The sequence below is a fragment of the Lynx rufus genome, unplaced genomic scaffold, assembly GCF_022079265.1.
Source record: "Lynx rufus isolate CCGP_SWC_20201006 ecotype Redwood Valley unplaced genomic scaffold, mLynRuf1.p SCAF_18, whole genome shotgun sequence".
NCBI lineage: Eukaryota > Metazoa > Chordata > Mammalia > Carnivora > Felidae > Lynx > Lynx rufus.
Genome location: NW_025814832.1, coordinates 6337365 through 6354041, shown reverse-complemented (window position 1 = coordinate 6354041; position 16677 = coordinate 6337365). Strand labels below are relative to the sequence as shown.

Genomic DNA, 16677 nt, shown 5'->3' with positions numbered 1-16677 from the left:
AAAAAATATATGTGTGTGTGTGTGTGTGTGTGTGTGTGTGATTTCATTTTAAAATATAATCACCAGTCTATGCATGTACGTGTATTTTCATTTGAATGTTTTTATGAGCAAGTAGATATGAATGGAAGGATACGTATCAACCAACCATTAACACTGGTTAGCTCATAACTAATATGCCCAGGAAAGAGTGAGAATACATTAAAAAAATAAATAATACATTTTTTTTAATCCAGAAAGATTTTAAAAATCTAAACTTTTTAACCTAGAAACGTACTAAGAAATATATAAAAGCCAATTTCAAAAATCTCAGATGTTCCAGATACAAAAGCCACATATTACATGATTCCATTTGTATGAAATGTCCAGAATAGGCAAATCCCATAGTGACAGCAGACTTGTGGTCGCCAGAAGCTAGGGTGAGAGAGGAATAAGAAGTGATTGCTAACAGGTATAAGGCTTCTTTCTGGGATGATAGAAATGTTCTGTAAGTATTAGTGGTGATGGTTGCACAACTTTTTGTATATGCTAAAAACTACTGAATTGTAGGCTTTAAAAGAGTATATTTATGGTATGTGAATTTTATCTCAATAAAATGAATAAGTAAAATCTTGGGTAGGAGCAGTCTGACCAAAAAAGCTAAGAGACAAAAAGACAGAGATGACTACAGACAAATTTTAAACACCTAAACAGCAAAAACCAAATGAAACAAACAAAAAACCATAAACGAAGTTTAAAAAGAGAAATTAAGTAAAAGTGTACAGACAACACACAACTTACAGGGTGCCTGGGTGGCTCAGTCATTAAGTATCTGACTTTGGCTCAAGTCATGATCTCATGGTTTGTGAGTTCGAGTCCCACATCAGGTGAGATCGAGCCCTGCTTCAGGTGAACACAAGCCCTGCTTTCTGGTGAGCCCCGCTTTCTCTCTCTCTCTCTCTCTCTCTCTCTCTCTCTCACTGACCCTCGCTCATCTGAGCCCTCTCTCTCTCTCTCTCTCTCAAAATAAAAAAACACCTTACAAATCAATAAAGAACAAACAATTCAATAGAAAATGAGAAAGTCATGTAAGATACACAAATAAAGCAAACATCTGCAAAGATGTAGCTGTGATTATTCAAATATAAATTCACTTAAAAGTAGTACTGAATTTATAGTAGCTTTTTACCTCTATTTTCCCAATAAACGGAAATCCCCCAAAACTACTCTTCGGACATGCTCCAAAACAACCTAGCATGAAAAATGGTGTCCTCCCAATGGAAAACTGAGGACACAGACCTAAGTGGAGTACCATAGCATCAAAGACTAAAGGATTACTGAAGTTCGCTTATTTAGCCACCTAATGCGTAAGTTCCCTACCTGGTATTTCTACAAAGTATTGAATCATTCAGCTGATTCTGAACATCTACATCCACAGGCAAGTCATGTGGGAGCCCAGTTTATGTTTACTCAGCTAAGAGTATTTCTCCCAAAGTGGCAAAAAACAAAACATGTATTACCAAAACAAATAAAATAAGATTAACACCCTGCTCTATTTTTTAAAAATTATAAGAGCCCCTTAAAATTAGCAGTTCTTATAGTACCAATTTCACTATAGATGGCATATGTGGCATCCGACCTTCCTCGTAAAATGCTATGAAAACTGTTTGAAAATATCTAAAATGAATTATTAGACAATTTCATTAGCACCAAGTAGGTGCACACCTAAGTACATGCAAATAACACAACACAAAACCGATGAACTCTAACAGGGCAACCCGTGCAATGATTATTAGAAAAACTATGTTTAACACTGACAGAAGTATCAGTCTTCTCTGGTAAAAAAAAATGGAACTAAAGAACTGTTTTATTTTATTTTTTTATTTTTTTCATGCTTATTTACTTTTGAGAAAGAGAGAGAGAGAGAGACAAAGTGTGAGCGGGTAAGGGTCAGAGAGAGAGAGAGAAAGGGAGCGGGTGAGAGGCAGAGAGACAGGGAGCTGTCAGCACAGAGCCTGATGCTAGGCTCAAACTCACAGACTGTGAGATCATGACCTGAGCCACAGTCAGAAGTTTAACCAACTTAGCCACCCAGGCACCCTACTAAAGAACTGTTTTAAATTTTTAATTGAGTGGTATCATTTATTTTCCCTCCAAATAAATTTAGGTATGTCTCTGTCAAGGCCAGCGAACAAAGAGACCTAAAATGATCATAATTAGAAACGGTCCCCTGAAATGCGGTGCTTACAGAATGCAAAGCCCAAAGCGATACATACACCTTAGTTAAAATAAGCTAGTTGACATCTGGACATAATAGAAATGATTTTTCCCTGCTCACCTTATTCATGTTGTTTTCATCAACCACATCCTTGGAGATATCCTGAATGATTTCTGGACACAAGATAAGGAGAATGATTTGCAGTGGCCAAACCGCTGCTTTACGCTTGGTGCTTTCAGCAAAACCATCCACCAAGTCAAACAGTTTTTCTGCACACTCTATGGGGAAATATAATTCAATGATATTACTAGATGAGAAGAAAATCTCTGGCATTAAATTAAAAACCAGCACTAACCAAAAACCCAAATGCCACATTTTTAAAAGATAAACTTGGAAGTTCACGTAAACAAATTCATTCAGGGAAGCAGACAAGAAATATTACATTGTCTGTATTAAAAGAGCTATCTTGATCCACCCTAGGAAAGGTCAAATGGCCAAACTTGTGATTAGTCTCAACGCGCAGGGCCTTACGCACAGTGCGATGTACGCAAGAAACAAAGACTGGACAGCTTCCCAAAAGGAATCATCAAAGCTCTCCAGGAGTCTGTATTCTCTGCCTCACAGCTGTGTCTCAAGAATTCTAGGGAAGGATGTTACCACTTTATACACATCTCCCTAAATACAAAATAAAGCCTCAGTGCACAAAAAAGGCCTTTCTCTATAAAGAAGAGCCATCAAATATTCTATCCACAACTCTAATTAGAGATTAGGGCTTCATTCCAAACTTCTTTTACTATTTGCTCAAAGGAAAGGAAAAGGATTGAAGGTCATTTTGAAACATAAGAGAAAAATACTATTTCCTATTTGATATCAGGGGACAAGATGTAAAAGCACCTTAACAAAAATGACCTTGAAAGTGGTAGGTTTTTACCTCATAAGTAAGAGTTTAAAACAGGAGTAAGTCACTCTTATCCTTACCAGCCATATCAGTCTGTGGAATCTGGTACAGCTTTGTAAATTCATCTGGATAGTTTTCTACCCAGTTCCAAAATGCCTACAAATAACAAAACATAACGTTTTTATATGAAAGCGGGGATATTTTCATGGTACAGTAAATAAAATGTCCTACAACCTCAATTATATTACAAACTCTAATTTCCTTCATAAGAATACTGCAATGCATTCCTCCTAAATATTAACGTGAAACTACCACTGAAGTCATGACTTTTGACTCAAAATAGTAAAGACAGCAACATTTATAACCAAAATTTAACAAAACTTTAATGTCAAGGAGGTCATAACTTACTTTTTCCAGGCTATTTATAACTGCTAACTGTGCAACCTTCTTTAGGGCTTTAAATTTAAATGCTGTTTCTGGAAAAAAAAATTTTTTTAATTAACTCTAAAATTAATTAGTTAACACAAATACAATTCAGAGCTACTAGTAAAGAAAAACAAAAACAAAACATCCAACACTCCTTTTACATACAAACTTTTGTTCCAGTATTATTTGTTTTTAGTATTCATTTATTTTTGAGAGAGAGAGAGAGAGAGCGCACATGCACATGAGGGGGAGGTATGGAGGGAGGTGAGGGAGGACAGAGGATCAGAAACCAGCTCTGTGCTGACAGCAGTGAGCCTGATGTGGGGCTCAAGCCCACAAACTGTGAGATCATGACCTGAGCCGAAGTCGGGCGCTTAACTAACTGAGACACCCAGGTGCCCCATGTTCCAGTATTATTTGTAAGCAATGTGAAGATAAAGACAATTAATATAAACCAAAAACGTCACTGGCTATGTCCACTGAAGACAAAATTCAATGAAAAGCAAATATGCCCTGAATTTCAAAGATTGCTTTTTTCTTTTGTTTTCAATAACTGATTAAGTATAAAACACAAGTCATTGTAGAAAATTCAAAAACTACACAACAATCTAAGGGGAATTTAGAATATCATCCATGCTTCTACCATTCAGAATCACAGTTAACAGTCTGGTAAACTTTCTTCCATCCGTTTTTGAGTGCATATGTAACACTAAAAGCTAAATCAAACCTGTTTTCTTCATTTCACATAGTATCCCAAATTCTTCCCGTATCATTAATAATTCCTCATACATATATTTGACAATCTAAGTATGATAGTAACTATTACTTAACAGTTACAACGTGCCAGATATTTTCAATCTAATACACTTAATTCTTCCAAAATCTTAACGTTTTCAGATATTACAGATGAGCAAATTGTGTTTCTGAGGTTACAGATCTAATAAATTATTGAATTGGGTTTCAAAGCCATAGTCTGTCTTTCAGGATATTTAAGTCGATGGTTAAAGTTATTTAAACGTTTTCCAATTATATGTTTAAGGTATTTCCAATACTGGGGCACCTGGGTAGCTCAGTCGGTTAAGTGTCTGACTCGAGGCTTGGTCATGACCCCAGGGTCATGGGATTGAGCCCGCGTTAGGCCTCATGCTGAGCGTGGAGACTACTTGGGATTCTCTCTCTCCCCCTCTGCTCCTTCCCCACTTGCACACACACTCTCTTTCAAACAAGAAAAAAATAAAAAATAAAAAAAAAGATATTTCCAATATCTCACTATTATAAATAACACTAATAACACTTTTTTTTTTTAATTTGAGAGAAAGAGAGAGCACGAGCAGGGTAGAGGGGCAGAGGGAGAAAGAGAATCCTAAGCAGGCTCCACACCCAGCAAGGAGCCCGTCACAGGGGCCCAAGTCCACGACCCCAGGATGGACCTGAGCCGAAACCAAGTCAGGCACCGAACCGACTGAGCCACCCAGGCGCCCCAATAAACACTTTATGTCCAAATCTTTTCCATATTAACTTTTTTTTTTTTTTAGGATAAGATCTAGAAGTAGAACTGCTTGGTTGAGGAGATGAATATTTTTTAAGACTCTTGATAAATACTGCCAACCTGTCACTTGCACATCCTTTTCATCATTTAACATATTTGTTTTTATTTTGCTCGATTGTTCAAAATAGTAGACTGCATTTTTAAGAAAAGAATAAACATTTCTCCATATGACTATCTTAGATACTTTCTCTTCCATCAATATATTGTCCACATCTACAAAGATTTATACAGGGAAAAGATGAGGCTTCTATAAACTATTTTACTGGTAACAGTCCCTTGGCAGAGAACTCCGCCTATGGACTTTGTTTTAATTGACGTATAATTGACAAACAACATTATACTAGTTTTAGGTATACAACATAATGATTCAGTATTTGTATATACTGTAAAACGGTCACAAGTCTAGTTAACATCCCTCACCATACATAGTTACACAACTTTTTTCTTGTGATGAGAACTTTTAAGATCTACTCTCTTAGCAACCTTCAAATACGCAATTAACTACAGTCACCGTGCTGTACATTACATCCCCATGACTTTTTATTTTATAACTGGAAATTTGTACTTTTTGACCACCTTAAATCATTTTGCCCGTCACCCCTGCCCTTTCCCCCACTTCTGGCAGCCACCAATCTTAATCTATTCTCTGTACCTATGAATTTGGCTGTTTTTGGTTTTGTCTTTTTTTTAAAGATTCCACATATAATGAGACTGTACGGTATTTGTCTTTCTCTTAGCATAATTCCCTTAGGGTCCATTCGTGCTGTCACAAATGGTAAGATTTCCTTCTTTTTTATGGCTGAATAACATTCAATTTCAATATATATAATATATATATTCCACCTTATATTATATGTGTAACATATGTAAACATTTTTACATTTTATATATAAATATAAAAGTATATATTTTACATATTTATATATACAATATTTTATATAAATATATAAACATGTACATTTTAAATATATACATATGTATATATACATATATATATATCTTCTTCATCAATTCATCAGTCAATGGATACTTAAGTTGTTTCTGTATCTATCTTCCCTAGTATAAGATAATAGTGCAATGAACATGGGGTGCATATATGTCCTCAAGTCAATGTTTTCATTTTCTTTGGATAAATAACCAGAAGCAGAATTGCTAGATCATATTGTAGTTCTACCTTGAACTTTCTGAGGCACCTCCATACTGTTTTGCATGGTAGCTGCACTGACTTCCCTTCCCACCCACAGTGTACAAGGATTTCCTCTTCACATCCTCACCAACACTTACTATTTCTTGTTGTTCTGATAAAAGCCATTCTAAGAGACGTGAGGAGATATCTCAGCGTGGTTTTGATTTGCATTTTCCTGATACTAGTGATGCTGAACATCCTTTCATGTACCTGTTAGCCACCTATACGTCTTCTTTACAAAAACATCTATTCAGGTTCTTGGCCCACTTTTTAATTACATTTTTTTGTTATTGAGTTGAATGAGTTCTTTACATATTTTGTATATTAACTTTTCCCAGTATACAATTTGCAAATATTTTTCTCCCATTCAGTAGGTTGCCTTTTCATTTTGTTGCTGTTTCCTTTGCTGTACAGAAGCTTTTAATCTGGTGTAGTCTCTCTTGTTTATTTTTGTTTTTGTTGCCCCTTATGGACTTTTAATGAAGGGACACAGGTACTTACCATATTTACATAAGTATATTTCTAAGATAGAGATGAGTCTTCAAGTAATAAAACTGTGTATATAATTTAAAGGTCGTATTTTTCTGGACTTGTGAATGAGTGACTTACTCTCTAAGTCAGTTTTAAAATGCATCCCTCCAACTTTCTTTGCTCTTGCTCTCCTCTGATTTCCAGATGATGGCAGTAGACTTCACAGTACTCTTGAGCCTTTTTGCCTTCCAAGTTCGTTAACCTTACCTTTACGACAGCTTGAATGTGTTGTACACAGTAGTCTATTCTCAATTCCAATGTATATATCTTTTTTTTTAATTTTTTTTATGTTTACTTATTTTGAGAGAGAGAGAGAGAGAGACAGAGAGAGTCAAAGTACAAATGGGGGAGGGGCAGAGAGAGAAGGCGACACAGAATCCGAAGCAGGCTCCAGGCTATGAACAGTCAGCAAAGAACCCAACACGGGGCTCGAACTCACAAACTGTGAGATCATGACTTGAGCCGAAGTCGGCCGCTTAACCGACTGAGCCACCCAGGTGCCCCTGTATATGTCTTATTACTCTAGTTCTACAAGTTTCTGACTGGACAGCCTACCCACACCTCAAACTCAATAAATGTCAATCTAAATTTGTCATTTTCCTGGCTACCTTCCATGCTGCCATCAACCTCTCCTCTCCTTTCTTGCTTTAATCAGCTTGTTCTGTAATACTTGGTGATACTTCTCTTTAACCCCATGTATCTAAATTAATCACCAAATGCCAGGTGATGTATTTTATGTATTTTGTGTACTCTACTTCCCAAATACCATTATCAAATTGATCCCCACCCTATCCCATTCCATCCAGACCTGCATTACCTTCATTTCTCACTCACATTTCTTCCTCACTCATACGACCAAGTCCCAAAAGCTCATACAACCTTCTACCAAGGCATCCTGCAAATTTAAGCAAAGTGGTATATCTAAAATAAAAGCTTGATCCCACCTTAAACCTTTTTTTCCATCATTTCCCATGGCCATTAAAATAAAGTCACATAAACCATAAGCACAATGGTGTAACACGTGGCTCTAGAGATGAGCAGATGTGAAATGAATCTAACCCTGCCACTCACTAGCTGTCTGACCTTGGAAATGTTACTTAAGCCTCAATTTCCTCATCTACATAGGGGATGATAATACTATCTGCTTCATAGGGTCACCGTAAGCATTGATGACAAAAGGCATTAAACTGCATAGGATGATATGTGGCCCGTGCTGAACATGGAATAAACATCACCATGCCTTTATTAATACGATCTGGCCTACTCTTACACCTCCCTATCTTGCGCTTTTCCTCTTAACAGCTCCCACCCCCAAACACATACCTCTTCCCTCATGTTATGCTCACCCTATTTGTGTTTGGCACATTACTTTGCAAATACTTTGATAATGTATTTCCCTCATAAACCAGGTCATGAGCTCCATACAGACAGATGTTTTATTAATCTTTGTGAACCTAGCACTTAGCATGGTTTCTTGCACACAATTTCTCAACAAATGCTGTTGGAGTGAATTTAAAACACATTACTAGGGGCGCCTGGGTGGCTCAGTCAGTTAAGTAAGTGTCTGACTTCAGTTCTGGTCATGATCTCAAGGTTCATGGGTTCGAGCCCCATGTCAGGCTCCGTGCTGACAGCTCAGAGCCTGTAGCCTGTAGCCTGTTTTGGATTCTGTGTCTCCATCTCTCTCTGCCCCTCCCCTGCTCGCTCTCTCTCTCTCTCTCTCAAAAATAAACACTAAAAAAACAGAACAAAAAAAAAAACCACATTACTAATTTTACTATTCATATTACAGGAAGTTTCCAGTCCTTTCACCATTGTCACCTAGAGCCATCTTTTGCTGGCCTATTTAACATCGGTTGTTTTTTTTTTTATAGTTTACACATTTATCAGTTAAACACTAAATTTATGTTCACGAGGGGGCTGTATTCCAATGGGGATGACTTACCACAATAAAAAGAGTCATTTATTCACACAATTAGTTTCTCTTATTTGAATATGGAGAACCATTTAAATTAATGATTACAGATTAAACATCTCTATGAAACCTGAGGTTTTAAACAAATACCTACTCCTGGACAACCAGATCTAGATTTCTTTTTTTAAAAAAATTTTTTAATAAAGTTTATTCATTTCTTTTGAGAGAAAGAATGCACATGCACACACACAAGTGGGGGAGGGAGAGGGAGAAAGGAGAGGGAGAAGGGAGAAGGGAGAGGGGAGAGGGAGAAGGGAGAGGGGAGAGGGAGAAGGGAGAGGGGAGAGGGAGAAGTGAGAAGGGAGAAGGGAGAGGGAGAGGAAGAGGGAGAGGGAGAAGGGAGAGGGAGAGAGAATGAACTCCAAGCAGGCTCCATGCTATCAGCACAGAGCCCCACTTGGGGCTTGAACTCACAAACCACGAGATCATGACCTGTGCCGAAGTTGGATACTTAACCGACTGAGCCACCCAGTTGTCCCCTAGATTTATTTCTGAAATGTCCCTAAACAGTTATAAAAAACCACAAAACCACATATACTTCTGAAATTTTATATGGAAAGAAAATCTCTAAATTTTATCATCCTTAACTTCTTAATGCTTACTGATAGATACTAAGATCTTAAAATTTCAACTGTGAATTGATTTGTGGTTTATTATAGTCTAAAACAACTGCTATCCACTTAACATAATAGCTAAAATGATCCATTTTTCTTTCTTTATTAAAGTTACTGAAAGTGATTTAATTGTTGCTTGGTTTTATAATAGTAATGATCTAAAACTGGTAATAGAGATAGAACAGAGCCTTACAGTATTGATCTATATAGATATAACCTTTTTAAATCTCTGGTGAACCAGTTATTGAGTTTAAAACAAATGTTAAGAAAACTATCACTGGGGCGCCTAGGTGGCTCAGTGGTTTGAGCACCCGACTTTGGCTCAGGTCTTGATCTCAGTTCATGGGTTGGAGTCCCACGTCAGGCTCTGTGCTGGACCCTGCTTCAGATTCTGTGTCTCCCTCTCTCTGCCCCTCCCCAACTTGTGCTGTCTCTCAAAAAAAAAAAAAAGAAAAAGAAAAAATTACAAAGTGTTTTGATAATGACACTGCAGAACTGTTGAGGTTTTCAAAGTTAATATAACTAAATCTTCTTTTATGTCAGACACTAGAAACATTTTTCATAATTCCTTAAACAATACACAAAGTAAAATTAAAAAGTTGAATCATATACTATAAAGTTTCGCATTTAAATTAGACAGGATTCAATATCACAGAAAACTAAAAACAATTTGTGTGAAATGAATTTAGGTATTTATACTCAGTGTATTAATATTGCTCACTGATATTTGATTTATATTAACTTTCAGGTTTCCCACAAAAATTCTCTCAATTCCTTGTGACTGTTTATTTTCATCAACATAATCACACAAAGCATTGCCCAAAGCTTCAAAATCACATATTAAGCATTGTAATATCCCCATGGATATAACTTCAGATGTAATCCTCAGGGACTATAACTGAAATGTACAAGGAAGCAAAAGGCACTGGAAAGATAAGAGACTTGATAATGCTATAAAGTCAGAAAGTCATTAAAAGATCTGAAAACACAAATGTCAGAAATGAGATTCCTGACGCAATTCTTCCTTTTGTCATAAGATCACAATCTTCTGGTTCCATTCTGTAATGACACTGATATCCTGCTAAACTACCTGCTTTTAGCACTATAACCGCTAAACAGGTAATTTCGGTAACCTATGGCTATCCTGAAGTAATGAAATTCTAGAAAAATTAAGTAACAGCACCTTTATGCTCTCTTTGTTAAAGCAAAAAATATGGTTGAACAAAACTTTCCATTGCCAAGAATTAAGATACTCATTTTTTTTTGTTTTCAAAGGCTCAAAAATTTTTGAACCATTAAGCACTATTGTCCATTTCACAAGGATATGTGCATTATCAAATCCACTTTGATGTTCCAGATCAACACAGTTGGTACAAAAAACTTGTACATTCAAAACACTGGCTTTTCACCGACAGTGTTTAGTTTCAGATATACATCTACACTTACCCTTTAGGAGTCGTTTTAATTTTGCACAATCCACATTGATATACTGTAACAATTCTATATCATGAACATCAACATTGTCTTCTGAACAAACAGTCAATTCCTGTAACCTGAAAAGTAAAAACCAAAAATAATTTATCTTAAGGAAAGTCTAAAACTCTGAACTGAACAGATTCTTCTCACCCCAATGATAAATTTGTAAGAGAAAATATACATACAAAAACAAGACAACAAATAGTTTTGTTTTTTTTTTAATATTTAGTTATTTTTGAGAGAGAGAGAGAGACAGAGTGCGAGCAGGGACAGGGCAGAGAGAGAGGGAGACAGAACTGGAAGCAGGCTCCAGGTTCTAAGCTGTCAGCACAGAACTCGATGCGGGGTTCAAACCCACAAGCCATGAGATCATGACCTGAGCTGAAGTCAGACATCAACCAACTGAGCCGCCCAGGCACCCCAACATTAAATATTTCTTATAAAATTTAAAGGTACATAATTAATTCAAGGGATATGATGAAAGAAACCATAGGCTTCACTGTGTATATACCAAACCAAATCACCACATTGTATACCTTAAATACATATAATTTTTATTTTTAAAAAAATCATAGCATGTGGATACTGGTAAAGCAAAGATGCCTAGATATTTGAAATACTATTCTCTGTGTTATGTGTATTTTTGAAATTTTTCTTTAACAAAAAATTTTTTAATTCAAATTTTAAATTATAAAATAAATTTTATTAACTTCTGATCACATCAGCTAAACTTCAGAAACATGAATGGCACTATCAACAATAGCGAAATATGTAGAGCCCAAATGTCCATCGATGGATGAATGGATAAAGAAGATGTGGTGTGTGTGTGTGTATATACATACATATATACATACATACATACACACACACACACACACACATATATATATACACATACATACATACATACAACAGAGTATTACTCAGCAATCATAATGAAATCTTGCCATTCACAACTACGTGGATGGAACTAGAGGGTATTATGCTAAGTGAAATTTGTCAGAGAAAGACAAATATCATATGACTTCACTCATATGAGGACTTTAAGAGACAGAACAGATGAACATAAGGGAAGGGAAACAAAATAACATAAAAACTGGGAGGGGGACAAAACAGAAGAGACTCATAAATACAGAGAACAAATAGAGGGTTACTGGAGGGGGGTGTGGGAGGGGGGATGGGCTAAATGGGGAAGGGGCATTAAGGAATCTACTCCTGAAATCATTGCTGCACTATATGCTAACTACCTTGGATATAAATTTTTAAAAAAATAAATTAAAATTTTAAAAAAGAAACATGAATATTTTATCTACATTTATAAGATACATTTACTTTGTATTGAAAAAATGAGTAAGCCTTTAGTCCTTGCAATTTTCACAATCTGTGTGTGTATTTATGTGATTATTTGATTAATGTCCCTCCTTCACGAACTTATTCCTATAAAGGCAAGAATCTTTCTACATCCCCAAAATTTCCCTTAAATATGAAGTTATCACAAATGTAGAAAAATTTAACACTCAACAAATATAGATATTTTTTAACTGATAAAAAAATTCACATAAGTCTTAATAAAAATTTCTCCTCCATTTTTCACTAACAACCACAGAAGTCAGCTTTTCAAAAGTTGACATTGTTAATCTATTGAATTGTGCTCCCTAATGAGGCATATTCATTATTTCAATAAATAGATATCAAAATGTAAGCAGATAAATGGAATTACTAATGTTTGTAACTGCAGGGAGATGGTGAAAAAGCACAAATACTACAAAATCCTATTTATAATATTAACTGGGATTGTAACCATTTTAATGCAATCTTAAACTGGCATTACTCACCATACTAAACCTTCAGTTGCTAAATATAAAATCAATCGATTCCTTCCTTCGCAAATTCCTCTTCCACTCACTTTAGTCTGCAGATGTATAGCTAACATTAAAACTATTCCAAGCACTTACACTAACGCTCTTCATATCATCAGGGTGAGAAAAGCTTAGCAGTTCACACTGGGAATAAGAGGGTCCTCAATACTGATTTACATGCTAAAAATTTCACGGCTGCTGCAAAGAGTCTAGGAAATAAGGAATAGGATTCCTTAGGAAACACAAATTAATAAATCAGCAACACCAACTTTTGAAAAGCTGACTCTTGTGGTTATTTGTGAAAAATGGAAGAAAAGTTTAATTCTTTATACAGCCCAGTATTTCCATAGGAAAGGGGTGTTTTCTGAAGCTTAATTGTCATTTCTGAAACACAGAAATCAAAGGGTACTTTGAGCAAAAGAAGTGAAATGGAAAACTTACCATTAAAGCATCCAGAAAGACCAGATAAACTGAATAACAACAAAAAGATATTTAAAGTATATAGAAATAAAAGAGGGGCACCTGGGTATCTCAGTCAGATAAGCATCCAACTTTGGCTCAGGTCATGACCTCACAGTTCTGGAGTTCAAGCTGACAGCTTGGAGTCTGGAGCCTGCTTCAGATTCGGTGTCTCCCTTGCTCTTTGCCCCTCCCCCACTCATGTTCTCGTTCTCTCTCTCTCTCTCTCTCTCTCTCTCTCTCTCTCTCTCTCAAAAACAAGTAAATTTTAAAAATTTAAAATTGGGGCCCCTGGTGGCTCAGTTAGTTAAGCGTCCAATTTCGGCTCAGGTCATTAACCCAGGGTTCATGGGTTCCAGCCTCGTATCGAGCTCTATGCTGACAACTCAGAGCCTGGAGCCTGCTTCAGATTCTGTCTCCCTCTCTCTCTGCCCTTCTCCCACTCATGCTGTCTCTCTCTCTCTCAAAAATAAATATAAAAATTAAAAAATATATAAATTAAATATACAGAAATTAATGAAAACACCCCCCCCCCCCGCCCCAATCACCACCCATCCACCCAGGTCCAGAAATGAAGAGGAAAATGAAAACCAGAGATGATTTTGAAGACATGGTCTTATCTTGCAACAAAGGAAGCACAAAGGTGGGTAGGCTTTTTCCTCTCCTTACCCTAGGGGTTTTGGTCTAACATCTACATGGGACTGAATACAAAACCTTACACCTTAATAGTGCAGGGAGTAGAACTGGGGTCCTGGAAAAAACAAAAGACTAGCAAGAACTATGCACTTCCTTAAAAGAGGGTTGCACAGAGAGAGTCAAAGAATGAAGGAAGGGTGGAAGGGGGAAAAAAAAAAAAATCTACCAGCACAAGATGTCTATCTGCTCTGGCTAAGTTTTGGGTAGGGGAAAAAGTCACCCAGGGCTGTTACCTGATAAGGGTTTGAGGTCCACATTTATACTATCAATACAATCCAGGGATGAGAAATTAACCAAAAAAATAAGTCCAGAGCTGGGTACTTGGCAAAAACAAATGTAAATGCAAAAACCATCACTAGGACACTCCCAGGAGTGTCAGTGTTCAGTCAGTTAAGCATCTGACTTCAGCTCAGGTCATGATCTCACAGTTCGTGAGTTCGAGCCCCACATCAGACTCTCTGCTATGAGCAACAGTGCCCGCTTTGTATCCTCTGTCCCCCCCCCCACCCACCCACTCCTTCCCCACTCATTCTCTCTCTCTAAATAAATAAACTTTAAAAAAAATCACTGAGTCTTCTGCTTCTGGTGGTTTGTCAAATCAGATATTCCACAGGACCCTCCCACTACAAAACAATTAGATCGATTACGAGTGTGCAACAATTCTGTGGAGAAAGCAGCTGATCTTCTACATCAAAGAGTATTATGAGCCACAGAACATGTATATACTTCAGCAGAATAATAAACTTAAGATCTGTAGTCCATATTCCCCTAAAAAAATCAAAGGACAGAAATATCAAAAGCTAGGGGCACCTGGGTAGCTCAGTTGGTTAAGGGTTCAGACTCAATTTCAGCTCAGGTCATGATCGAAAGCCCTGCATCACGCTCTGCACTGACAGTGAGGAGCCTGCTGGGGATTCTCTCTCTCCCTCCCTCTCTGCCTCTCCTCTCCTCCACTCTTTCGTGCTCTCTCAAAATAAATAAACAAACATTAAAAAAAAGAAAAAAGAAATATCAAAAGCTAATGTTAAGCCTAAAAGAGAAACATCTGTGGACAGGCAGAATGGTCAAACAAATGTTCATGATATTGGTCCATTTAATTTATATGACATATAAACTCAATCTTCAGGAAGAAACTGCCATTCTAGTCACTTGCGTATTTTAAGCCACCTAATCCTATGACAGCAATGTCATAAGATATCTGTATCTAAATTAAACCATCAGAATGGTCTTTTAGGTGAGTGGTCTTCTAACAAGATCACCTCCTATGTCTGGCACAAGCTAAATTAAACAGCAAACGCAGTCGTCTGAAACATGTATTTCACAGATCCCATTTCTGAGCAGTCTGCCCCCTGAAAGCTAAAGAAACAGGCTTATTTTGGAGACATTTAACTTCTCTTCTGGAAACTGTGAACTAGGTTTGGAAAATACACAAAAGCATATTTACATGTGTTACATATTTACATGTGCTAATGCTGCAAAATCCTATAAAATGAAACCTTTGGGTGACTAGAAAATTTCTCAGGTTTTTAAAAGGTGGCATATTTGCTGTGCTTTATAAAGCAACTCATACTTGGATATGCTAAAAACATTTTATTCTTTTGATAATTTTCTACCTTCAATGTAAGATTATTTCAAATAATAAGCTGGTACAGTCATCATTTAAACAAAGAAGGGGTTTTGTTTTTTGTCTTTTACAATTTCACACCACCTATTCCCTAGGCGTCAGTTACCTTGCTACTTCATCTAGTTTAATATTACTCAGAATATAAAATGTTATCACTCAAAAAATTTCATGAAGACAATTTTCTATTGTATAAACATTACCTAATATTATCAATCTTATTACACCACTGAACAAAATTTTAATTTTCTTTGCACCAGTTCTGAAGAGGGACTGAAGAATATTATTGCCTAGCATCATGACTATAAAAATGTTGTATTTATTAAAAAGATGGCAAGATTTTGAAGTTAGCCAAGTCCTCAAAACACTACAGCACAAATTTTCTAATTATGATGTATGTTCTCATTCACACCTGTTGGGAAACAACGGAAGAATGACCAAAGCTGACTAATGGAAGCCTACTGTTCACACAACACAGACAAGTCAAAGGATAAAAGATGTACCAGTAAACAAAGAATAAACAAACATAATTAAGGACCCATTTGACTGTACTTGTATACGATAGGCAAATCATTTGTAAGAAAGCAAGTTCCAGAATTACCTGCTACCATCAGTTATAATTCTATTCCATAGAGCACCATCTATACACCAATTTCTTCCCATCTATAGCATATCACATAGTGATTTTTATCAGTAAAAGCTTAAATAATATTTATCATATAAACTTGAAGCACAACAGTAAAAATATGGTTAAAATGGAAGTTTAGAGTAGCAGTCTAATATAACGAACCTAATAGACTCTGACCAGTCTGACTTAAAAATTTTGGGTCCTCCGTGGTTTGACATACCGCCTTGATAAATTCTTTGGGTATTAGTTGCTTATCTGCAAACTGGGGGAAGTATCACCTACATTTCAGAGATACTATGAGAATAAAACAGCACATTTGTTGTAAATACTAAAAAAAAAAAAAAAAAAAAAAAAAAAAAAGGAGCTTTTACATTTCATACACTTAGAACACAGTCCACTTTCTGGAGAAGTCTACTTTGCAAATTACTTACTTCCTTGTGCTTCCATATTGCTAGGTTTTGTTTTCATTTGGTAACTTAGAATCTTGTGATAAAGAACAGAGCTGGGAGGTCACTGGAATTCTGACTACTCTTATCAGTTATTCTATCTGATTAGCTAATTCCAT

At 36.3% G+C, this 16677-nt stretch overlaps 1 protein-coding gene across 7 annotated transcripts in view; it reads right to left on the bottom strand.

The window, feature by feature from the left end:
* NF1 (neurofibromin 1) overlaps nt 1-16677 on the bottom strand; it is a 248210-nt gene that overhangs the window by 172082 nt on the left and 59451 nt on the right. For all 7 annotated transcript variants that reach the window (XR_006962286.1, XM_047080763.1, XM_047080758.1 and 4 more), the window contains exons 5-8: nt 10820-10926; nt 3501-3568; nt 3173-3248; nt 2315-2472 (exon numbers count right to left, since the gene is read on the bottom strand). Coding sequence is in view for 6 of the 7 variants with exons in the window: in XM_047080763.1 (XP_046936719.1) it covers nt 2315-2472; nt 3173-3248; nt 3501-3568; nt 10820-10926 (409 nt within the window). In the remaining variant the exon portion in view is untranslated. The remainder of the gene's footprint in view (nt 1-2314; nt 2473-3172; nt 3249-3500; nt 3569-10819; nt 10927-16677) is intronic.